Source organism: Astatotilapia calliptera, chromosome 7 (genome assembly GCF_964374335.1).
Source record: "Astatotilapia calliptera chromosome 7, fAstCal68.1, whole genome shotgun sequence".
Classification (NCBI taxonomy): domain Eukaryota; kingdom Metazoa; phylum Chordata; class Actinopteri; order Cichliformes; family Cichlidae; genus Astatotilapia; species Astatotilapia calliptera.
Genome location: NC_137428.1, coordinates 11,393,681 through 11,419,710, shown reverse-complemented (window position 1 = coordinate 11,419,710; position 26,030 = coordinate 11,393,681). Strand labels below are relative to the sequence as shown.

The 26,030-nt window shown below is 42.4% G+C and overlaps 1 protein-coding gene across 3 annotated transcripts in view; it reads left to right on the top strand.

Moving 5' to 3' along the window:
* zcchc14 (zinc finger, CCHC domain containing 14) overlaps window positions 1-25,757 on the top strand; it is a 29,435-nt gene extending 3,678 nt beyond the window's left edge. The window contains exons 2-14 of one of the 3 annotated variants that reach the window (XM_080303440.1): window positions 99-323; window positions 8,696-8,924; window positions 13,528-13,598; window positions 13,740-13,811; window positions 14,249-14,313; window positions 16,072-16,244; window positions 17,825-17,861; window positions 17,971-18,484; window positions 18,625-18,722; window positions 20,074-20,168; window positions 20,481-20,633; window positions 20,867-22,111; window positions 22,738-25,757. In XM_080303440.1, the coding sequence (XP_080159566.1) occupies window positions 99-323; window positions 8,696-8,924; window positions 13,528-13,598; window positions 13,740-13,811; window positions 14,249-14,313; window positions 16,072-16,244; window positions 17,825-17,861; window positions 17,971-18,484; window positions 18,625-18,722; window positions 20,074-20,168; window positions 20,481-20,633; window positions 20,867-22,111; window positions 22,738-22,793 (3,033 nt within the window). In that variant the 3' untranslated portion in view covers window positions 22,794-25,757. Of the gene's footprint in view, window positions 1-98; window positions 324-8,695; window positions 8,925-13,527; window positions 13,599-13,739; window positions 13,812-14,248; window positions 14,314-16,071; window positions 16,245-17,824; window positions 17,862-17,970; window positions 18,485-18,624; window positions 18,723-20,070; window positions 20,169-20,480; window positions 20,634-20,866; window positions 22,112-22,737 lie in introns of all 3 variants that reach the window. The other 2 variants (XM_026172950.2, XM_026172951.2) reach the window with 2 other exon arrangements.
* The last annotated feature ends 273 nt before the right edge of the window (window positions 25,758-26,030 follow it).

The following is a 26,030-nucleotide window of genomic DNA, read 5'->3' as shown; positions in this document are numbered from 1 at the left end:
GAGATGAATAGATAAATGGATCACGCTGTCACTCAGCATGTTGCAGGTAGTCATATTTGTGCTCTTCACCCTGGTACTGTGTGTGTTTGTTGTTCCAGGCAAGCAGTGGAGGAGGAGGAGGAGAAACTCAAGCTGCAGGGCCGAGCGGTGAACGAACTGCCATCTGTTACGCTCAGCCGCATCACCACTATCACCGTCAGTCAGTGTCCCTGCCTCTGTCCCCCTTGTCTCCCACTGCCTGCTCCCTGCCTGATGCCAGCGCTGCCTACCTGCCTCTGTCTGCCTGCCAAGCTTGCCTCACACACTGCACCTGCTGGCACAAGGTAGGAATAGTTTAACACTACACCAAGCTTCAGTTCAAACACAAAATGTATTTGAGTTTGTTTTTGGGGGGAGGGGGGTTTTGCCTCCAAACGCGAACTTGTCCTTGTGAACGCCTACTTAACTATAACTTTCCATCCATTCACTTCCGGGTGAGGGATTTACGCCCTGGACAGGTCGCTAGCCTGTCGCTAACTAATTAATGATAAATGTTCTTTTTATAAGCACAATATCAATCAAATTAAAACAACTTGTTAAAGTTTAAACATTCAGCAAATATTTATTTATTAACTTCAGCAATTGGAAATAAATATAACAGTCTTATTAAATGCAGCTTCAGGGTTCATCATAGGAATGTTATTATTTTGACGCTCAAGGCATAAAATATATCTTTCATGTTGAGACCAGTCGAGCTAATCCTAGCTCGTTTTCTTTGGCTTGATGTGCCGGGCTGTACACATCAACCCTCATACACACTGTGAGCTGAACAAAGAGGGTGAAAGCTGTGAAAGAACACGTTACAATATACAGTTTCTTAATATTGTGCTAGAAAAATGGCAAATAGGTTCAGTGAAATACAGTATATAAGTCAAAAGCAGAGTTTGTATAATTTTAACAGGTTGTTTGATATGATCACATTTATTCTTTAACACAGACTGAAGTTGGCTGCCTTTATGTTGAATTCTCGATGATCCCACACTGCTTCATTAATGTTGTAGTCTGGGCTCTGGGGAGGCCAGTCTGACTGATAGTGTCCCGTTGTGTGTTTTTTGCACTTTTACTTTTTTGAAGCTGCAGATGCTTTCCACATGGCATTGCATGGTGGATCAAAATCTGACTGTCCTGTCTTCCTCCCCTCACCCCCAAACTGGTTGCAGCAGACGGTCGCCCCTCCTTAAGCCTGGTTTTGATGAAGGCTTCTTCCTGTTAAAAAGGAGTTTTTCCTTCCCACTGTCACCAAAGTGCTTGCTCATAGTGGGTCATTTCATTATTGGGGTTTTCTGTCTCTTTATCTTGCAATACACAGTATCTTGAGGGTACTGTTGTTGTGATTTGGCGATATATAAATTGAATTGAAGAATGGCTTTGTCACAGCCATCCTCCACTGAGAACATTTCTGATGCTTGTCAAACAGCTGAAGGGCCAGATGCATCTCTTAGGTCTTGTTTGAGGTCTTTGCTGGATTTTTTCTTTCAGTTTTTTAAGGACATGACTTTCAGATACTGTTCGTCTGGTGTAGATGGCTTTTTTAGGCCTGCTACTTATTTTGTCCTCCACCTGTCCAGGTTGCTCAGATTTTCTGAGGACACATAGCACACCATGCTGAGACATGTCATGTTTTCCACTAGTAGCTCTCACCTTGTTTGTGAAAAAATATTGTTTTATGCCCGTCAAACTCTGTTGTCTTTGGCATTTTTTTATAGAGTCAACTAAATAAATGGGAACAAATAACGTGAAAGCCTGGAGAAATACTGTTCAACATCACTTTAAAACATGACAAGACCGTCTAGCTCCTTGGAAGCAAAATATAAAGAGATGAGGGGGGTGGCTTGAGACTTTTGCATAGTAATTTAAGGAAATCAAGCACATGTGTTATCAATTTTCATGTCAGTTATATTCTAGTTTTCAAGTCAGCAGGACAAGGAGTTTGAACCGTCAACCTGGCTTTTGAGGATGGACCAAACCCCATCCAGTGACAAATGATTAGAAATTGGAAAAGTGCACTTTGTGTAAAACAAACAGTATCTCTTAACAACACTCATAAAGCCATAAATATTGTATATTGGTGCTAAAATGATTACAAGCATGTGGTCTGTCAGCTTGGATGTGTTGCAATGAAAGGTGGAGTCTGTTGGAGGAGATTTCCCAAAATGGTTCATTAACCAGCTGATACAGTAACAACTGAGATAGTGTTGCAGAGATTTGAGGGATTATTTTGAAATGAATCATAAATGTGTAGTTTGGGTACTTTGTTTCTTTCTTTCACACACACACACACACACACACACACACACACACACACACACACACACACACACACACACACACACACACACACACACACACACAGCATACGCTCTCTCAGAAGCAGGCAGACACTCCGTTTTAAACATGTGTAAGCACTGAAGGGAAAGTACCCAGCTCAGAGAGGAGCGTTTGTATTTAGTGTTTTGTTGCCCTTGGCTCTTGCTTAGTGCAGGTCAGCACATTTCTCTATGCTGAAATCAACCCTCTGTGGTGTGTGTGTGTGTGTGTGCTTCTCCAGTGAATCCCCAGGAAGTTATAAATGCTCTCTCCCTCTCTCTCTCCCTCCTCTTTTCTGTTTCTCTCTCTGTCTGTCTTTCCTTTTCTTGGCGCTCTGAAGGGAATGATGGCGTTTTATGTGCATTATCTACATTATAGCAGCTTTTCAGCTGAGCCTGCTGCTGCCTTGTGTGGATTGCCACGTGTGACACAATAGCTGAAAGCAGGGTTTATGCTAGCCACGATGCTAGGAGCACAAAAACACGTAACCACTACCAAATTTCCACATAATCAGTGGTATGGGAAAATGCACAAAACCTTAACTTAAAGCTCTGATCTGCACTAATATGAGTTTTCATTAAGAATTTATTAATATGTAAAGGTTATGGCTCTAATATACTTTGGTAACTCTTAAAAAGAAACAATAAAACCCCCCCAAACAGTACTGCCTATTAATACAGCTGCTGTACACTCATAATTAATACAACAAAACTATTAAAGCCAGTTCTGTACTTTCAGTTTTACAACTGCACAGCATAAGACTGCTGTTCTGTCTTTATATCTATACTAAACAGAGACTTAATGTGTTGTGTGTTCCACCTGGTGGGTGGTTTATTGATTGATGCAGGTGTTAACATAGATGTTGCAGGTTATTGCTGCATAGGAAGACTAATATAGTGAATTAATGCTGTGCACAGATTAAATAAGAACTGCACTGTGTCTGCTGAGCTTTTGAAGCTAAGCCTGCCAGCATGCTCTTGGGGCTTTTGTTGTCACATGACCATTAGTCATGTGACGCTAACTTGTCAGCCATTTTTGTGCACCACAGTGTAGGGTTCAAGTGATTAAAGCCCCAGTAGCAAAGGGCTAGAGACCAACTGGCAACCGCTGGTTGCTAGGGAAAAATGTGCATTTTTCTGCAGACTGCATGGAAGATGCAGACTCTTCTGCAAACTACTCTCTAAATTGTGGCGAAACTGAAATGTGCGACACATATAAAGATGGAGATTGTTTGCCTTCAAGGTAAGAGTAGTGCCTTTTGAAGGCGACCTGTCTCCATTTTCAGTTTACATCACAACTTTTCAATTACTACTGCGCTGCCAGCAAACTAGCTAGTGCTAGTGGGTGTATTCCATTCAAACTGGAGGCAAATCGTGGCAGTCTGCTAGCAAGCACAAGGAAGCTTTTGGTGCAGCACCTTTATTCCAGTGATCGTGTGTTCCAAAACCTATTTTGTTTTTATTTATTCTTTTAGCTCTCATCAACTTTACTTCCAGAGGCAGAATTATTTGAAATAAAAAAGACATTTTAAACCAATGCATGCTACAGTTCTTTGGTGTGCTTGACATCAAACTTCAACTACATAATTAACCACTAGTTGGTGAACCTGAAAGTCCATACCATGATTATTTATTCATTTATTTATTGTTACACTGCATAGATTTTATCCTTGTAGTTTTAGTTCAAAGAGCTTATGTGAGCACACTGAAGGACTTTACATGACCTACCTCTGCTGCCATGGCTCATTTCTTTTCTTTTAGTGCTGATGACAGCCCCTTTTTCTTCTTCCTGTCATTGGTCCAAAATTCCAAACCATCCAAGAGTGTTTTGACACTGGAAACAAACTAAACCCTGGTTCAGTTTGATCCAGCTCTTTGTCAGTCTCAGGATTGGCTGTTTGGTGCCTGATGGTCTGTGGTAAGTTTCACACCTATAATTTTCAGTTCATGCCAAAGAAAATTCCACACTAAGCGAGTTAGGTGTGAAAAGGCCCAAAGTGCAGCTTTTATCATCTACAGAGAATAAAGCTAACATGACTCGGATTGTTTGCAATCATCAGGTAACTAACTTGTTGCTCTTTTGTTTACAACTTGATCTACTGCCCCCAAGTGGCCAAAAATGAATGAAGCTTTAAAAACAGGATTGAATTTAATGAATGTTTGTTGGGAAATTCACAGAATGCACAGAAAAACTGTTATTAGTGAGATTAACAGCATTTCTGCTTTTCTCAACTACACATAGGACAGACCTTAGTGCCACTCCAGTATTTTCCTCCTCCAGGATTTAAAGCCAACTTTCATGATCTCGTTTTAACACAAAGCAGCTGGATTCTGAGCAACTCCGGGGAGGGAGCAGTGGTCGGGAATTTGATTTTCTCCAGCAGGATCCAGCAATTGCTCATTGGTATAAACAGCAAATGCAGTATGCTGCCCACATCTGGTGGTCCTGCACAGACCTGAATAATTGCCTCATTATATGAGAGCTTTATACGTCTATAAAAACAAAGCTAGTGTCAGAATTAACAGCAGAGTCGAGCTGGTTTCTGAATGCAGGGGGAGGAGGGGCAGCTGTCAGCTCCCAGTCTGAGTTTTACAGTTTTCAGGAGGGTTTTTTTTTTTGGTTGTTTTTTTGTGCTACTTGCAGCTTTTTTGAATTACTTGGAAGGTCTCTTTCCACACTCCTTGTTTTTCTGCTTTCCTGCCTCATAATCTTGCTTATTCTTGTTGTTCTCGTGAGTGCTGCTTTTGCTTCTTGTACCTCCAGTCTGAGTTTCCATCCCCTCACTTGCAGTCTGCAGATGGAGCAGAAGTTGGCCGAGTAGCATGCGGATGTGGCAGTAGCACACTTAATTGTTTTCAGATCTACCGCCTGTTTGATTTTAGGCTATAGTATGTTTTGGCTTTTTCCCTTTGAAGAATCATCAGAGCATATCAGCTGAAGTCTCGTAACACTAATCTTTTTGTGTTTCATTTTATGACTCAGCATTATAAGGGGAATTTCCGAGGAACCGGGAGACATAACAGCAGTTAAAGAGCTGATGCTTCCCACTGTTTTGTTTTTTTTCACATTACTGTACTTAAAATGAACTTCTCATGCTAATTTACAGTTTCACATTTTTATTCTGGGATTCTATCACAGTAGCTTTGCATGATTCACAGTTCAAAGTAATCCTTATTTACCTTATACTGGAACCTCAGTTTATCCTCCTTGTGAAACCAGAACACACCCTCCCTCTGATTGGTTTGAACAGGATGTGGGTAGGGCCCGAGATGACCATGTTGTAGATAGCCCATCTAACTGACATCATCCAGATCCAATACTAGAAAAAAACAGTTTAGGGAACTCAGAGGCCTGAACAGCGATTACTGATTGCCTGTAGTTTTTCATGTTTGTCTGCAAATATTCGCTAACTACTAGTCGGGCAATAATAAATCTGCAGCCAACATGTTTCATAAGGGACAGCTTTTACTTTGAAGGTGAAACGTCTTCATATCCAGTTTCACTGCAGCTTGCAGAGTAGCTGGACAGTGTTTGTGGACACGTCTGTAACTCCCAATCAAATTGCAACTGCAGCAATATGCTAGTGACCAAAGGAATCACAAGGAGGTTTCTGCCACCCATTTGGGGAATATGTCGTTTTCCTTAGCAACAGGTGGTTGCCAGATCATTAACTTGATCCTACATTGTCACTATGATTGTCACATGTCCGAAAATGGGGGTCAAGTTAATGTTGCATTGTTTGTGTCTGCAAAACCTCAAAATGACAATTCATGGGGAAGTTTTTTAATATAATTCTATACAAATGGATTGATTCTCTGATTCAATTCATTAGCCATTAGCATTAGCTGCAGCTTATAGTAAACTAGGTAAACACTCTATGAAAGTATAGAACAATCACTGGGACCATTTTTCTTATGAGTACTTCTCCTTTTAGTGCATTAATACATTTCCTGGTCATACTTAAGAAAAAACCTTTATTTGTAACCTTATTTACCAAATAGGACTTGACCTCAATAAGGGCTACAGTGTTATCCCATTAAATGGATTTGGATGGTTCTCAGGGCATTTTTATTGAATTAAGTTGGTTAAGTGAAAAGTCTGATGGGTGTTTGATCATCCCGTCAATTCAGACTTGAAAATACTCCTCCTTGGCCTTAAGTGCAGGACCTTAAAATAAAGGCGAGTGTGAGGGTGTTAACTGGTTTGTTACTACACAATAACTTATTTTACTGGGAAGAACGACTTAACAACAGCCTCAAGTCTGGTGATTGAACTTCTGTGACTCAGTTATCTTCAGCAGCTGTGAGTTCCCTGCTTTGTGTACACAAAAGAATAACGTAGTTCTCCAGCTAAACACGTAAACAGTGCATTATCCTGACAGACTGCAAAGCTGGTTTTGGGCTGGGGTAATATTTCATAACCGCGAGGGTTCTGCTGGGATTCACAAACTGTGTTGTTTGTGTTCGAGGCTGACAGTTTGTAGCGCAGGAATGGTGCATGTTAAAGTTCTGCTTTCACCAAAGCATGCGTTAACGTCACCTTATAAACAGCAGACTTGGTGAGGATCTGTTGTAATCATAGAAATGTTTTTCCTCTCTTTTTCCATAAACCTGTAGGCAACCTCCAAAGCTAAGCTGTAAACCCATCATTAATTTGTTATCACCTTATAACATTTTTACGACTAGCTTGTTAGCACAAATTCGCCCGTTTTCACGTCCAGCAGATGACATTAGCATGAGCATCAAAGGCCATGTGATGAAGGCATGTCTAATATTTATTCTGTTTATCGGGGTTGCGTTGGTGTTAACCAAGTGCAGCCACTTGTGTTGAAGAAAATGACCAACATGGAAATGCCAAAACTGCTGTTCTCATAAACACTCATAATTTAGCCTCAGTTCCCTGTGAGGGAGCCTTAAAGCTGCTCGTAATTAGCGTCGCACAGGTTTCATCTTGTTCAGCTTTGGTTATGCCAAGAGACACTGTTCAAAATTTGTCTGCTAAGTTTTGCTAGTAACTACATTGTGTTTTAAGCCTGTTTTTTCTTTTTTGGTAGCCTAAAATAGCATCCCCGCCCCCTTGGTTGCCAATGCTACCGTTAGCCAATAACCCTCCAACTCTATGGTCTCTTACAGATATTGTCACCTTAGACTTGAAAAGCAAATATGTTGATGGGCACAGACTAAACTCAAGGCTTGTAGTACACAGTGGCATCAGCCATTATTTATATACAGTCTTAATATATCTGAAGCAGCTCCTGAGGCGAACGTTACACTCTTTAACTTCTTTGTCCTCCCTGCTATTTGTTTGCAGATTCTTAGCTGAAAATGGCTTCCTGCCATCCCTGTAAACTACTTCAAAATACTTTAGAGTTGGGTATTAAGTCTCTTATGCTTTCCCACTTAAGATAAGCCCTTTGATGTCAGACACAATCACTTCATCTGTTGTTCATCTGAAGTATTTATCGTTGTTGATTAAAGTGGCTTTAACGAGTCTTAACTTAGTTGACAGTCTTGGCTTGCATTGTGGACTTTGTTCTGAGGCATTCAGGACATAAAGGTAACTAAACATAACTGAAATGACTTTTACCAGAAAAACTGTTTTCATAATAACTTAATAATCCATATGTGACCAACATGCAATAGTTTGCATGTTGCGGAGTAGCTTTGCAAGCTTTGTTTGGGCGTCTCTCGTCATAGCAGTCGTAGCAGCAGCTCAGCCAGCAGCTCCAATTTAAGTAGATGTTTGGATGTCAGCTCTTCCTCCCTACTACTGCCCCTCGAGGGCATTGCTATAAATAAGAACTCCCTCTCATTCGACGGGCCTCGTTAAATATTGGTTTGCTTGGCGCTGCCAGATCTTTCTCCTCACTTGGTTTTAGCATCGTGCCAGCCGCTGGAGAGAGAGCATCGCTCAGAGTTTGTTTGCGCGGCGACAGCACAGAGTTTTAAGCGTTGCATCCATCTCGATGCTTGTCGAACGTCGTGTGTTTTGTGAGCCCGTGAAGGCGACAGCTCAAGGGAGGGGGCGTTGTGAGGAAGCTGATTCACTGTTTGCTTTTTCAAACTTCTAATTTGTCAGTTGAACTCTGTTTTATTTCGCTGTGTATCGTCTGAAAGAAAATATATAAAGAAAAAAAGCTACGAGCTTCATTAAATAAGACCGAAAATGTGTGGGTCATGGCAGTCATGTGACAGTGAGTCATGTACTTTCTTTGGTAGTAAATTATTGTCATGCTTCAGTGTGGTTACCAACCATGGCTAAAGCTGAGGAGTAAATATTTACCCGAACTGTAACTGCTTCTCTCTGATCTTCGCTCTGTGGTCGTGACCTCTCACCTCTGCCCCTCCAGAGCCAGACCAGAGAGACCGGCACAGTATTAGGAGCTGCTTTGGGACAAGGAGACCAAACAGTCAGCCAGGACCTGACTTCTCCCCACCAAGAACTCCGTCCTCCACCACCACCTCCTCCTCCCCCTCCTCCACCACCTCCTCTGCCGCCCCCTCATCTGCCTTCTTCTCCACCTGCTGGGCAAAGTCAGGATGCGGCAACTAAGAGCCAGCAGGGGAATTCTGGAAAAGGTGAGCCGGCATTAATAAAAAGTTGTGTTTTACATTTCTAAATTGCCCAATTTCTGACCCACTGCATGGATTTAAGAATATGTATGAATATATTGCCCTCTGGGTTTAACTGGGTGTCACGCTATACACCCAGTTAAACCCAGCCAAACAAGACGTGACATGCTGGCACATCTAAACACTTTGACTGCACTGAAAGAATGCTGCCCTAAGGCTCAGGTGTGTGTAGGCTGCAGTGGAGATGCACCTGGTTTCAGGCTCGGGTGGGTGGTACTATCGCCAAACGGGTAGAAAAAAACATTTATATTGTGGTAAAACCCAGCAATATATCCTTCTTGCGCATCCTCTTCCACAAATATGTTTATAAAGATGCGGAGCAGATATGATTAGGTGTAAGAGACTGTGCACGCTCACAGGTTAGCAGCTTGTCAGTCACGTTGGGCATGCCCTCCTTTATGGTGCTTTCTCCCTCTAGTGGGGACTTGAATTTAAAATGTTTATGTCATGTTGTCTTGAATAAGACCTTAAAATACCGACTGAGACCATAAAATAATCAGGAAAGTGTTTCACAGGAAGCTGGGGGAGCAAAGAGCTGTCGTACAGTTTTAAAGCCACATTGTCACCCAGTGAGCAGCTGGTGTGTTGGGGTGTACGGTACGGTTTAAGGTGGGATGAATCTCTACAGGGCGGGTGCTCGCCTCTGTCCGTAACACAATACTCAACTATCTCTCTACATCATGGTCACACCACATAGCTGTCACCAGCAGAAAACGTGCACGCACACACACCTAGCATTCACATACTGTGTGTGTTCAGTATACTTGCAGAGAACTGTGCATATTTCCACACACAGTGAAACCTTCCCTGTTATTTTCCCTCTGCATTTTTTCCACTTCTAGCCAGACGGAGTAGGCCACGTGTTGGTTTGCAGCATGTTTTCTGGCTCGCACAAAAATCTTTTTTGCAACTGTAAAGTAATAAAGACCGAGAGGCCACATGAAGGATATTTATCTGTGCCATGTCTCCTCAGTGGATAAATGAGACTCTTCATCGGGACGTTGACACTGCTGGGTTTCATGGTTCGTGCTGTGTGTGTGTGTGTGTGTGTGTGTGTGTGTGTGTGTGTGTGTGTGTGTGTGTGTGTGTGTGTGTGTGTGTGTGTGTGTGTGTGGCAGCCCAGATTAGTTTGAATGGCAGGCCTTCCACAGCTGCTTGCCAACTCACTCCCGACAGAGTGATGAGAGATGCGCGACTCCTTTATCTCTCTGTATATTGCTCATGTCTCCTCCTTCCTCACTGCTTGTCTCTGCACGTAGGTGCAGTTTCAAATTGTCCTAAATCAATACCTGAAGGCCTGGCATGTAGAGACACACACACACACACACACACACACACACACACACACACACACACACACACACACACACACACACACACACACACACACACATGCACCTCAATGTCTTTTTCAACTTTTTCAACCCAATTCTGATCTAACAGCGGTGGAGCAGCTCTAACCTGCCACTGTGCCTGAGGCATGTATCCACAACAAAAAGAAGACCAAAAAAACCCAACATGTGTGCACATATGCAAATATTCAAAGCATTATCACAGAGTTTGCCACAATTTGAATTTGCTTGGAGAGAGATTCTTTTTTCTTTACCCCTCAGCTGTAAAAGGTTGGTGGGGTATTGTTGTCACCCTCCTAGTCGGGAGGTCAGCGTGGACACCCAAGTTTGTGAATGCAATAAATCGTGAACAACGCAGCGTGAGAGTTTCAAATTGATAGCATGGGTGTATCTGCTAAAATATGTGTGTCTAATGTGTGTTTACTAGGAGCTCGCCAGTAATTTAACATTTTAATTTCACATGAGAAAATGACACCTAGCTAATCAGCTACCCTGAGGCCATTTCAGTGTTGTGTTCTCCTACTGGATATAGTCCTCGATATTATACAGCTTCCTCTCCAGAGATGTAAATATCATCATCAGATGGAGAGTTCAAGTGTGTGTGCAGATGTCCACATGTCTGCCAGTGTTTTTCAGGACCAAACAGACTCGTCTGCAGAGACTTTACATTACAATGAAGCAAGTCCCCAGGTGATGGGCTTCAAGTGGTCTTCAAAGAAGTATAACAGGAATAACTGCTTGGCTGTTTTATCTCCAGCTGGATGTATCCACAACAGAGTATAATCAGGTGGAGAACTGGTTCGTATGGTGCTGCATGAGCTCACCAAGCCTGCAAAGCACAACAAGGACTACTGTCGCCACCTGCAGTCCAACAGCATGGAGTTACAGTTCCTCTGCACGATGAAAAACTCACCGGAGAGTCAGCTGCTTATATTAATCTGTTATCTGTTATTTATTTGTCAAGTAGTTCATTATTAAAGCATTTGCGGGGGAAGCTCTTATAAACGGGGAGTTTTTCCTTCCCACTGTCGCCAAGTGATTGCTCAAAGGGGGTCGTATGATTGTTGGGGTTTTCTCTGTATTATTGTAAGGTCTTTACATTACAATATAAAGGACCTTGAGACCTTATTATGATTTGGCGCTTCATAAATTGAACTATATTATAAGACAGTATTCATAGTTTATATCTAATTTATGGATAAAATGAGTAGAGTTATATTTATTATTTGATTGGGCTCAGGAATAACCCCAATTTTCTGATAAAGAAAAGCAGGAATCAGCCTAAATCAGCCTTAATCAAAATTAAGCTCAATGCAGTATGACTCAAAACGAGTGAATGATTGAGACTCTAGTGACCCTTAAAAAGACGTTTACGTTTCAAAACCTGAAGTGACGTCCATCTTTTATACTCTCTATGATTAGTATTATCACTGAGGCCAGCTTTACTGTTTTTTGTGTCAGTGTTTTTTAATGCAGACAGCATGTGGTTAGCATTGTTGCCTCACAGCAAGAAGGTCCTGAGCTCGAATCCACCAACTGGCCTTTCTGTAAGGAGTTTGCATGTTCTCCCCACGGGTTCTCTCTGAGTACTCCGGCTTCCTCCCACAGTCAAAAGACATGCAGTTAGTGGGTTTAGATTAACCGCTGATTCTAAATTGCCCATAGGTGTGAATGGTCGTCTGTCTCTATGTGTTAGCCTTGCGATAGACTGGCAGCCTGTTCAAGGTGTACTTATGACTGCTGGGATAGGCTCAACCCTGATAAGGGGAAGAGGATGGATGGATGTTTTCAATGCTGATGTGAGGCAAAAAGATTTACTTACTGTTTAATTGCAGTATTTTTGTAAGCATTTATCTTGTTTATAGTAAAACCAGCATCATACTTGTGGTTTTACTTTAAAAGTCTTTATTGTCCACCTCTAACTGGGAGTTTGTTTAGCTTATGTGGAGTGAAAAATGGAGTTTGGATTTAATCCCCTGATTGAGGCATGAACAAGGTCTTAGAGTATTCACTGGATGTTAAATCAGAGCCCCAGATTCTAAAATCTCAGAACAAATCGGACCAAAACCGAAAACCAGTAAACAGTTCGTAGGACTCACCGTCAGAAAATTCAGGCCTGTTGTCTTATTCTCCTTTCTGTCTGAGACATCTTAGCCAAGGAGTGTGGTTTCTTAAATGAAGAAAATTTAAGTGGTTGCCTCCTGCTCAACGCTCAGGACTGCACGCTGTCATCTCACATTTACAATGGAAGGTTTCTCTTTACAACTGTGGGATAACAACTTAATTCTCTTTAAATAATGGAGTTGTTACACCCTGATATCTTTTTGGGTGCTAGTGTAATGAAAGCATTTTCTATTTATATAGAAAATGCTGCACAAATATGTAACACAGATGCTGGCACTGTGGAATATCAGAGGCTTTATAGCCTCTGATATTCCACAGTGCCAGCATTACATATTTGATTTGATGCTTGGACTCTGGTAGATTCAGTTATTCTTCACATAACGCTGCAAATATATTCATTTTCTAATTATATGAATTAAAAGAAAAAAGAAAGAAACTCTTCACATTTAGAAAGAGAAGAAATGTTTGCTGTTTTTGATTTAAATAAGCCTCGCTGACAATAACTGTTGATTAAATTCTTGTGAGATAGTCTTTCTCATTTCACCACTAACTTTCTGACTATTAGTTTCACTTTTTTAAACTTTCATAAACTGGACTAAAATCTAAAGTAGCTACAAACCTTCCTATAAAGAGATGATAACACTTATATAATGTTGTACAGCGTTTTACTTCGTTTTTAAGCATTTAAACGTTTCATTGTCGCAGGGGGATAATCTCTTTTACAACTTCATACAAAGAGAGCTAAAAAAAGAAAGTAGTCACAGAGATTTCTCAGCAATCTTATGCTAAACTTCTCGCTACAACATTCACCCCAACCCTTGACCTTTGACTTTTCTGCTGAGACAATGTAGTTAACAGGCCCAGTGACACCATAGTACTCGAAACTGCTTCACCTCTAGCTTGTCATTCTGTCCTTTTCTGATTCATCATGTTGCGAGAGTAAGCTCTGTTTAAATTCCTCTAGGCCATTGAAACCTACAGTATCAACCCCGAGTGAGTGATGTGTTGAAGCAGCTGTCTCAGATATGTGACATGTGGTTAATCATCTGCGGAACGATCTGTGCTTCTTTCAGCGGTGATTGAAAGGGTGGTGCTGAAAGGAGTTCCTCACAAGCCTGAAGACTCCAGCGAGTATAGTTTTGAGGTGGGTACCTTATAAATATGAGTACATGCCGGCATGTATTGTTTGACTCCTAACTTTTTTAGACTTTCTTTAAATATTTTTCCCCCTCATTTCCCTACTCCTTCACTGCCTTCTTCCCATTCCTTTCCTCTCCTCCTCCAGGTTAGCTGGACCAATGGGTTGGTAGTATCTGTTGTAAGAACTCAGCAGGAGGTAGCAGAGCTGCTGACTCAGGTCAGGACCAACATTTCAACACACGAATGAAAATGAGCCCGAGTTACATTCAGGCACTTTTTATTGCACAGTAAAACTAATATGTGTCTCAAAGTGAGTAGGAGATAGAGCTGCTTTGTTTGAAATCAAATCAAATCAATCATTACACGATTGGTGTAATTCTAGATTTTATGGTAAAAAATGTTTTATGTTTTCTCATAAAACATGATAAATATCATATTTTATCATTACAAATCTTTTTGTGATGTTTTTGTGTTTTTGAGGTGCACATTAAACCTTATGAGCCTGACCTTTTCCAACTGTGCCTATAAATTAAGAAATCATCAGCTGCGATTGAACAGTCAGGCATTGCTTGGTATCATCAGCATAGCAGTGTAATGACACAAAGAGCTCTATTTACTTTGTTTTTATAAAAAAAAAAAATGTTTCTCACTTAGCTGTCACGAGCATTTCCTGATGGAGTGGAGAAGTTCCCGCCTCAGTCCATGGAACTGGATCCCAGGTTAGTCCCAGAACCCCCATCCTTTTGAGGTGGTGTTTTGTTTGTTTCAGGCCGTGTCCACACTAACACATTTTCGTTTGAACACCATTTTCGCGTCACAGTGTAGACTGTGTAAACGGAGGCTTTCGGAAACAGTGATGCATTTTAGTCATATGATGCAGTCATGTGACCAATCAAACAAAGATAGCGGAGGGCATTATACAACAGTTGTTTTGTTTGCTCTCAGTTTTGACAGCCCTATTAAAGATTAATATCAGTCTGTACATGCTCCAGATAGCTTTTCTTCAAATTCTTTAATTCTCACTCGCTTTTGCAACTTTGTACTTGCAAAGTTACTCGCAGCAACAACTCCACCTCATTGTCAGTCCATTTAAAGAACTCTGTGCTTTTCCTCGACATTTTGCGGCAGAGAGAAATGACACAGGTCGAATCGTCTTACGTTTCACGCATGCATAATACAGGAACGTAAGCGTTTTCAGTCGTGTCAGTGTGGATGAACAACTGTTCGAAAACGATAGTAAATGGCCTGTATTTATATAGCTCTTTACTAGTCCCTAAGGACCCCAAAGCGCTTTACATATCCAGTCATCCACCCATTCACGCACACATTCACGCACTGGTGATGGCAAGCTACATTGTAGCCACAGCCACCCTGGGGCGCACTGACAGAGGCGAGGCTGCCGGACACTGGCGCCACCGGGCCCTCTGACCACCACCAGTAGGCAACGGGTGAAGTGTCTTGCCCAAGGACACAACGACCGAGACTGTCCGAGCCGGGGCTCAAACCGGCAACCTTCCGATTACAAGGCGAACTCCCAACTCTTGAGCCCCACGATAGTGTGGATGCGGAGCGTTTTTAGACAAGAACGCCGTTTTCAAATTTATCAGGATTAGTGTAGACGTAGCCTCAGCTTACACTCTGTGAGAAAAAGTGTGATAATTCATATCAGCTTCAGAAGTTACAGTGAGAAATTTCACACTTTAGTGTAATCCAGCTGTTTAAAAGACCTTCAGAAGCCTGGAGAGCTATTGCCCAAGACTGCTTAAAATACAATTACAAGAAAGCTTGGCTCCTTGGAAGCAAGATATAAAGAAATGAGGGTTAGCTCAAGACTTTTGCACAGTATCTTACTTTGGTTAGCAAAGCTACTCGTGTTAAATTAACCTTAATGTATTAGAAGTACTCTTACAGTATAATCCATCACTATGCTAGCCTAAACAAGTCTTGTGTGAAGCATTGCTATGTAAACTCTAGTTTTCCCAATTCACATAAAATACTGGCAGCACTTCAGGATGTTAACATATTGTTAATAGATGATAAGTGAACGTCTAAACATATCAACTTGAAATCCTCGTACAGATCCAAATGTTTTGCATTCTGGCTTTTTATTGTCTACAAAAACATAAACAATCTCCTGACATGGCTCAGTGCCTTTTTAAAACTCAGTCTATTGTTGCACCTGCGCTTGAAAGGCCCATCAAGTTATAAAGTTTTGTCCTCTGCTTGTTCTTCGTCTCACTCTTTCCTGGCAAAACTGCTTTAAAGGCACCCTGTGGCTTTTTCTTATAAACAGACCAGAGATATGTTTAGATTAGAAATGTTAGGTCTGTCTGTACAAATATAGATTTTATGTTAAAGTTTCTTCCTATTGCAGTTAGATATATGCGTTTGTTTAAATCTGACAGCAGAGCATCTATTCCTTTAGCTTTTAATCTACTTCCCACTTCATTTCCTTTTCTTTCTGTTGTCCCACTCAGGTGTCTAACAGCCCTGCCCTGCCATGTCCTCCAGCACCAAAGTGTCCAGCTGTTCTTTACCTCCACCAGGCCTCTCTCACCCAACTGTCCCTCCTCACCCCTCTCCTCCCCACTTGCATCCTCACTACCAACCTCTCCTATAGCTCCATCCTGCCCGTTCACCTCCAGCTCCAGTAAGTCATTATTTCATTGCAAAAAAATTATAGCAAGCAACAGAGATATAAAGGAGGAGACATTCTTATTCATAGACGATGATGAAAGATCAAAGGCAAGAACAGCAAGATAAAAGATATTATGCCTGTGTTCGGTTTTTGGGGATGAGAAAGGAATGAGAGGTAATGGAAAGGACAAGGCTGCAAGTCTGAGCCCTGGTTGGTTGTAGTGAGGAGGTGAGACTGCAGGCAGGATTTTCAGTGTGTGCCTCTGAGGTGTTGGAGGGCGCGGACGCAGTCTATTTTAGTCCGGTGTGGGAATTCAGCATGGCATGTTTGTGTTGGGAAGCCTAGAGTGTGGTGACCTCATGTTGCTGTGTGTGTGAGTGCTCGATCTATTAGTGTGACTTCATCCCAGAGGGTATTTATAGCCACCAGTGCAGTGTGTTTCTATGTGTGGTTGTACTTTGTGCATGTGTTTATTCCTCTGTGAGTGGGTATCAGACTCACAGGAGAAGCAAGGCTAAAATGAATGTGTCCGGTTTTGCTCCACAAACACACCCATCAGTGAATTCTGCACAGACTGCAACAGTTGGAATTAGCTATAAGGACATGTTTTCACAGCATTTCTAACATTTTGCCTACATATATATATTTAGTCCATTCAGGTGCAATCAGAAATGTACCTACACTCGTCATGGGCATGAATGTTACGGTAATGTTGGGGCTTTTAATGATTCCTTTGAACTGTTCTGCTATGGTGGGATGATTGTACAGCATACATCTTTAAAAAAACTGTTTGAATTTATTCTGGATTTTTCTCTAATACACAGGCTCAAATATATACATACACTTGTATTTGCTTAAATATCCTTTGTCAAGTTGCACCTTGACCTTTGGTAGTCATCAGCAAGCTTCTGGTATTATTCTGGCTGGACATTTGAATATTTTCTTGGTAGAATTGGTTTGAGAGGTTTGATGTTCACCTGCTTGATCCATTCCAAAACCAGTCTCGGTGAGTGTTTGGGATTAGTGTCCTATTCGAACACCCACTTGTGTCCAAATTGCAGTTGTTTTGCTGTTGAGAATTTGGAGGAGGCGCTCCATTATTCCATCCACTTTGTCCCAGTATCACTGGCAAAACAGCCTCATAGCATGATGCTACCACCACCATGCTTTTAAATAATGTTCTTAGGTTTATAAGTCTTACTTTTACTCCTTTAAACATACTTCATCATTGTGAGATTTGCCATTTTTTTTACTAAATTCAGTGAGTCATTTTAACTCAGCTTTATCATTATGGCTGTTTGTGCATATAATACTGATTGTTCTCATCGTTCTCTAATTTTATTTTATTTTATTGACCTGCATATCCGCTAGCTCTTATTTAAGATATTTGTTGTATCTTATGCTTAATATTTTTTTCTGCTGTAACAAGTGAATATAACTATTTTGGGATAAATAAAATAAATCTTATATATTTACTACTTAAATGTTCGCCCAGTTGACTGACATTTCAGATTTTTGTGGACTGTTAGCCTCGTGTTGTGTGACTATCGCCTGATGGTGATGATGGTTTTTATTGTGAATCTGTTGCACAGATCTTGGCTGTATGATGCAGTACAAAGGAGGTAACAGGTACGAGTTTTGCCCCTCTTTGACCTCGTTGCATTAAAACACATCTACATGTACAGTCTTAGAAGTGCACTTGTACCAACGTCGCTCATTGGCTCTTGCTGTCTCTCAGGGTGGTGTACAGAGTGGCCAGCGTCCAGCCCGTCATCAGCACCCACAACTCCATCTTGACTCGCTGCACTCCTCACTTGTCCTCCCTTTCCTCCCCTCCTCTTCCGACTCCGGCTCTCCTACCTTCCATTCCTCCTCCCCAGCACTCCCCACAGCTCTCCTCTCTCCCTCCCCCCGTGCCAGCCCTGCCAGCACGTGGCTCTGCAGGAAGCGGGGGCGACAGCTCCTCCCAACCGCATCCTCAGCATGGTCAGCTTCATTTATACCCACAGCCCTCCCAGCACCACCTTCATGCACAAACCAGCAGCCAGCCCAGTACGCAGCCTCAGACTCTGCACCTGTCCCATTCCCAACCATCGTCCCATTCACATTCACAGTCCCGCTCCCAGTCCCATAATCAATCGCTCTCCCAGTCTCAGCCTAATACGCCAGAGCAGAACGGCATCCTGGACTGGCTCCGCAGGCTCCGCCTCCATAAGTATTACCCCGTCTTCAAACAGCTCACCATGGAGGAGGTGGGTACATCTTTAGATTACATCATGTTGTGTGTATAAAACGTCGTACTCCTGTGCATGTATAATGTATTTGCATATTTCTTGATCAACGTTTTGATTCCTTGAAAGCTTCTGAATTTGTTCCTCTGTATAAATTGCAGTTTTTAGCTCTGACAGAGGAGGACCTGAACAAGTACGACCTCACCCAAGGAGCAAAGAAGAAACTGAAGACCCAACTAGAACTCCAAAAGTCTGCAGAGTAAGGGCAGATAACAAAAATTCAGTTTTTTTGTCTTTAAAAAAAAAAAGAAAGAAAGAAAATATTTGAGAAGTCACTCAGATTTGTCACAAACTTGTCTCTCTACCATCTCCAATATTAGTATACAGACCGAAGTTGGTTTGTGTGCTTGTGGCACTGATAGTTTTGATTCTGCAGTTCAGTTGTTTTCCAAAATCACCTCTTTGACTTGACTGATGCCTTACCCTGTTTAACAACTGGCAAACAGACTGACCCGCTGCTGCTCTCCCCGGTAAACATCCTGCACCAATGGTCCATACAGCATCAATGGTTAACCAGCTGAGGATGGGCCGGAGAGATAAGATGTGTTTTACGTGCAGAAGCACAAAAACACAGGCTCTGATTTAAGTACACAAGCATCTGAACTTGCGCACCCCGGATGCACACGCACACCTGAGCGTGAACTTGTTTTCTCTCAGCTGTGTTTCCATTCCCAGAATCAACAGGTTCCCATTAGGCAGGCGATTTGTGTATTTGCGTGTGTACGTGCTTGAACAAGACTCAGAAAATGGAAAAGTTCCTGTGGTGATTTTCCAAAGAGATAGTTGTGTTTGTAGAGGTGCAGCTGAGACCCGAGGAGCACGTTAAGTGGGTAATGTCTCCCCCATGTGGTCAGTAAAAGACACTAGTTGTTTTTGTAGCACAGAAATTGCCTGCAGTTCAGCTGGGCACAGCAGGGGGCGCTTGTGAGATAGTCCTTAATAAATAGGAGTGAATGAAGATCTATGATTAAAATAAGTGCACCTGCTTCTAGACAAAAAGTCCTTTATATTTTCTTTCAGTGAAGCTTAGTTAAACAACAGCTGAAACTTGTGTGTAAGAAGCAGCTAGCTGGGCTATCAGGAAGTTGCTGCTCTCTACTGTTCATGGCTGAAATACTGATTCAAGATGCACACAAGTGGCTCAAGTTGCTAGGATGTCCCTAATGCTCACAGAGAGAATATTACATTTTTGGTGTGGGAACATGATGGAAAGAATTTCTGGTCAAAAAGAGCTATCTAAAAGAAGTACACATGGGAAGCTGCATGTTTCCTTTGTTTAAGGATCTCAGAAAATACTTCACTTAGTCCACTTATGATGGCACAAAGCCAATGAGTCAGTCGGCTTTAGGTCTTGACCTCTCTGCTCATGGCTGCTGGTTTCCTCAACTGAGTCTTGTTAGACTGTTACCGCCTGGGTGTCTAGTTAGCCACCGTATGTGTCTGTTTCATTGACCTTTAATAAACACAGTATAGTACATACTTATCTTAAGTATTCGCTACACTTGATAAAGACTGTGTTTCTGACTCGAATGCTTGCATGTTCCCAGCAGGGAGATGAAGATGGAGAAGCGGCCGTGCAGTGGCATTGCCAGGGTGACGCCTTCCAGTCACATGGGACCCTCAGCTCACTCCACCTCCGGTGCAGGTAAGAGAGCAGGGTTGTTTCCAAGTATGGCCAAATCACTCTCAGGCTTCAGATTGCTTTAAATGTTTCCCTTTTGCGTCTTTATGATGTCATAGTGAGGGAGTGTAATAATATGGTCATCACGAGCTGCCGACCTGCTCTTCTCTCCAAGAAAATTTGGTTTCAAATTCAAATCGGTTTCATAAACGTGCTCCAGAACTATGAGGTTCCATTAGACATGTACTAGATATAGATAATGAAGCAGACTCACTTCACTGGACCCAGGAAGGATTACAACAGTTCAGAACTGAACTGTATTCAAATGTTTTGCAGGAGAACTGCGAGTGGAGGTGGACGCCGTGCCGCACCACCACCCTGTCTCCACAGACAGCAGCTCGTCCTCGGGCTACTCCAGCTCTTCCTGCTCCCCTCGCACCCCACACAGTTGCGACTCCACCTTTGACAGGACCAGAGACATTCACAAACGTACGTTTTTATCTCACGACTGCAGAATTAATTCAAACCGCGTCAGCACGATTTACGAAGAACAATTCTTAAAGTCTAGATTGACGTTAAGGAGAAGCAGGTCAACAAAATTAGAAATAGAAGTTTGTTAAAACGATAAGATCAATGACGCAAAACTAGAGACTTTTGCTTTTTCCATACCGTTTATATCCAAATATATATGCAAATGTTATATAAACACAAATCTCTTTCAGGTGTGTTGGCTCCAGATACAGCAGGAAGTGGTCCAGAGAAGGATCGGCCCTGCATGTTCATTCTGAACTCGACAGGCTCCAGTCGCCCCACAGCCCAGGTTCTGCCCGTCCAAACCGATCCAGCTCCTCCTCTTCCTCCCACATGCTCCTCCCACCTCCCCTTCGGCCTCCCGCAATCTGCTTATCACCCACAGGGCGGTTACCCACAGACGCTGCTCTCCCCGGTCTCAAACCCAGCACGCATCCTCACCTCCCCTCGCAAGCCAAGGCCCCCTCCGCTGGCCACAGAGGACCGGACTAAGCCGTTGGGCTCGAGCCTTCCTGTGGCCGGTGCAAGCTTCAGTTCAGGGCTCGGGGTGGGGGCTGGGGTGGGGGTAAGACGGGAAAACCTGTTCTCCAGGGTCAACATGGATGGCTCGTCTGGACTCCAGGACTCTGTGGTTTGTCGTGGTCTTGCGGGAGGTGGTGTTAGTCTGATGGTAGAAACCAGCTGCGCTCTGACCTCCACCTCCAACAGCCACCACCACGTTTCCCACCCCCCTGTCCACTTCCACCTCTCATCCTCTTCCTCCCCTTCTCCATCTGGATTTTACTCTTACCCCCCTGTATCCTCATCCTCCTTCGCGTCTTTCTCCGCTTCCTCCTCCTGCACCTCCTCAAAATCCGCCTCTCAGACTGGCAGCTCCAGTGGTGGAGGCAGCTATGTTCCCATGGCAACAGCAAGCACAGTTCCTGTGGCTGCAGTCCCGGGCAACACTTACTACCCACCCCAGCATACCTCCAGCCCCTCTCCTTCGCCCTCCTCTGCTTCTTCATTGGATCAAAGTTCTGGTCACAGTCCTTCCGTATGTGTTTGCAGTTCTTGCGGTTGTCGAGGGAACTGCGGCGCCTACGGGGCGTTCCCTGGATACGCCGCAGCCAGCTACCTGCAGCCGTTCTCAGCCGGGCCCTCACTCTTCACCCTGGGTCCTCTGCTCCATCTCAGCCCCCTGATAGCATCGTCCAGCAACGCCGGCACAGGCGCTGCACCATTCTCCTACCCAATGATGGTACCGCCGCCCCTCTACCGCCACAGCCCGCTGTCACATGACCAGCAGCAGGGGTTCGGCTTTTACCAGCCCCATGGCATCATGGGAAACAGTGGGCAAAAAAGGACAGCAGGGAACCTGTCATGTTATAACTGCGGTGCCCACGGACACAGAGCCGAGGACTGCAAACAGCCACCCATGGATGCGACACAGCAAGGTGAGTCAGTGAGTACGGAGTGTGAAAAATACCATATTTAAGGTGTGATATACATTTATAAATGCAATTGGCTTTAAGGACAGTACATTTGAGAATATAATAACTGATATTTCTACTTCATTTTGTATTTAAATATAAAATGTTTGTTTCTAACAAATTTTACTTCAGTTTTCAGTCGTTTTCTTCACACGATTTAGTTTGCAAACTGTGCCCAAATGCACAAAAGTATAACAATTATGCAGGAATTAAAATGGTGAATTTGTAAAATGAATTATAGGTATTACGAACTTTAATTTGAATGTGTAATTGGATTAACTGAAATGATGATGTGTAATATACAAAAGTAAAACTTGACCTGTTTAGTGAGATGGAGTTCTTTATTTCAGTATAATTTAATATTTCAAAACAGATTTTGATGTTACTAAAAATTAAAATCTGTTTTGAATAAATTTCTCATTCATTACTTAAAATTTTAAGTCTAAAAACATATTTGTGACTTCATTTACATATTTTACCCACTTCCTTCATAATGTCATGTGTCCGTTATATAATTTTGAACCCTTTGGGATGCCATAGATTGGGACATCTCCAAGGCATCACTTTAACAACTCTGCTGTGTTTCTCAGGGACATTTCGCTTGAAGTACACACCTCACTCTGACAGCAAGGACTCAGGAGACTAAGCAGCAGAGGCGGCTTTGGATTTGAACTCCAGACTAAACTGTACCTCGTGGTCCTGCTGAAGCCAACAAAAAAACCCCAAAAGGGACAGGAGACAAACAGCCTGCTCCTTTAGTGCAGAGGGTTCACTGTTAGTCTGTTCAAAGACTGCTGAGTTGAATCATTGGTATTCGTTCTTTCTTTCTTTTCTTTTCTTTCTTTTTTAAGCCAAAGCTTGCAAAGAGATTAGAGGAGGAGAAAGAAGATTTTAGGCACAAGTAAAAGTGGACATTTATAAACTCTACCATGCTTGATCTCAGAGATGTAGCTCAAAGTCTTCCTCAGAGAAAACACTACAGACCGACAATCAGTCACATGATCTGAAAAGAAGCTTCCCAGTCAAATGATGGGGCATTCACCATGACAACCACAGCACTTCAGATGTGGTCTTCCAGAATACGCAGCCTCTTGCTCTAATCAAGTACCAGTGCTATCCCTCCTTTCACAGGATCTACTGGTGCACAACATCTCACAGTACCACAGCTAATCGTTTGAGTGTTGGCTCGTTGCTTCTCATGGTTGGCATGTCCACACAAAGATTCCACTTTAATCTACTATTTCTAAAACTGGCACTGTATGTTCAGGTGGTCGAAAGTTCCAAAGTTAATCCTGACCAAATCCTGAGTCACAGTATTCACATATTCACCTGGATTTAAGCTCTGTTTGATTTCAAAACAGCCTCAATCTACCAGTTACATATTCAGAGGTTTATTCATTTGCTTTGCTTCTGGTTATCAACAAGCAGGAGTCAAATGTCTGGTTTGGTGCTTTACATCTCGTGCACCAGCCTTTATACAGGTGTGCACAGAGCTGTCGGCCACATTTAAACAGGAACACCGTATTTAAATGTGCTAACAGTTGAATGAATGAATTCTAACTGTCACACAGACTGCATGAACTGGAAACCACCTTCAGCAACTGGAGATCTAAGAGGAAAACTGGTGTCTGTTGTGCATCTTCAGCCCGAGTCTGTATGTAAAGATGGAAAATCTGATGGTTGATGTAATGTGCAACCAAAGTAACAACCAGGGGATGAACATGTGGTATTGAGTGCATGCCTTTTTCTCAGCACTGCTGGCTAAACATTATCACACAGCACTTCATCCAAGACTACCAAAATAGTTTCTTTGAAGCGTATTGTATCACGGTGATGTTTGAGTGTTCATTTTTCCATTTGCTCAGTTTGTTTTGATTTTTTAATTCGTTTCTGAGCCACCTGTTGGCCACTGTTCAGGAAGTGTACACAGGAACTTTCTGCACGAATCTTCTAACACATCTTGAGGGACTTTGGCATTTTTTTCAGGAAGTTAAGTTTGTGTTAAATGGGTGATTCGAATGGTAAGCAAACGACCCAACCAGTGTAGAAGACGGGCAGTTCAGATTCTGCTGCAGTAAAGTTGCACAATGGAGGTGGTGGTTGCTGGGCTACGTCAGAGCAGATCTAGAGGGAACAGCTTCACTTCCTGCAAACCCAGGGGAGCTAAATAGGTAAAATAATTATTTTCACCTGCTTCTATACAAAGAAGAACATGCTTTATTTTAGTTTTCACAAATGCAGCATTAATAATATGCCTGATTGAAGTAAACTGCCAGTTATGTCCTCTAGTTTTTTGTTTGTTTGTTTTTTACAACGCTGTTGTTTTTACCCATAAAATGCTAGCACTCTGCTAATGCATGCTGATTGGTTGACTGAGGACTCTCCTAAAAGAAAGTGTTGCTAAATAACTTCTTCTCCACTGCTGGCTTGCCTTAAATCAAAATGTCTCAAAGTGCCGAGACCTTCCTAATGGGGGAGAAAGGGATTTTACTAATAATTAAACCCATATATACAAAACAGAAAATGGAACGATATCTAAGGTTTCAAACTGTTTTATGGAAACATGTTTACCCCTCATATGTAACATTTTTGGGTCTGTAGGCTGCTGTGAATTCTGGACTGCCTGGAAAGCATCTTCTTTCTTCTGGTTGCTTGATGTTTAAGAGCACTGTGCTTAGACCTCAATACCATGTCTCCACCCCTGATGGGTACTGCACAGACTCTGGTTGCAGATAACATCACCATCACTCAAATTCCATGTTAGTTGGGCTTTTATGCAGTGGCATGCATTGGGGACCTGTCAGCCATTTTTATTCACTTCTTGGCGATCTGCAGCCTTTCTACCTCTGAGCATGCCAGAGGGCGAAATGACCCTCTGTGCACAAATGCAGCAACGACAATCAGAAAATATCATGTGGTTTACATCAGGACGAACATTCAAAGTGCCAATTTTCTCTTTTCATAATTGTGGTGTAAGCGGGAGTTGTTCTTTTGTACATTGTTTGTACAGGTCTAAGTATGTCGAGCATGTTGGAATTTTAAGAAAGCAATAGGAAGTGCTTCTGTGTTCGGGTCTTTGACCCGGTGGGGTTGGGCGGGTGGGAAGCTGCTGAGCTGGACCCAGAGCTGCACAGACACAAGGACAGCTGGTCCTTCAGATGAAACTCTCTTTGTACCCCTGGAGGGCACAGCACAGGGATGTGTGGGGTGTTTATTTAAAATAAGAAATCCGAACATTAAGTATGTACGCGTTTGTTTGAGGTATCGGCAATTCGCTTTCATAATGTAAAATAAATTGTTCTGTGTTTTATTCCATTAGTTACATAGATGAGGGAAATTTCTTTATATTGCTAGTTTATCCTGTCATTGTTTTATATAGATTATACCAAAGAACAGAGATGGTTTGTAGACAGAAAAAGTTCCACTTTTGTAGGTTTTACTTACTCTTTAACGATGTTGGTAACTTGATGCATGCATGTTCCAAAATCTTTGTTTAAATATGCTTTTAAAATATTTGTGTGTTTTGAAAGTTTGGACTTAATTACCCAGGTCTTTGTTGGTAAGATTTTTTTATGGCTTAAAATTAAATAATTTTGGATTCTCCCTTTTATCACAGTACCTGTGTGGCTTATTTATTATGGGACCGGCTGCTCCGAGAATCCTTAAAAGGTTGAAGGTGAATGTTTATGTACAATACAATGTGTAAAAAAACAAACAAAAAAACAAACAAAAGGCGGAGCCTCAAGCTGAAAGTTTTTGTTGCCGTCATTTTAGCTTTTCGAAACATGACGATGACACAGTGGACACGCTCCACGGTAATTGGCTAAGCGACTGTCAAAGACATGCATCGGCATTTATATGCAGTCAAAGGTATGAGTCACTT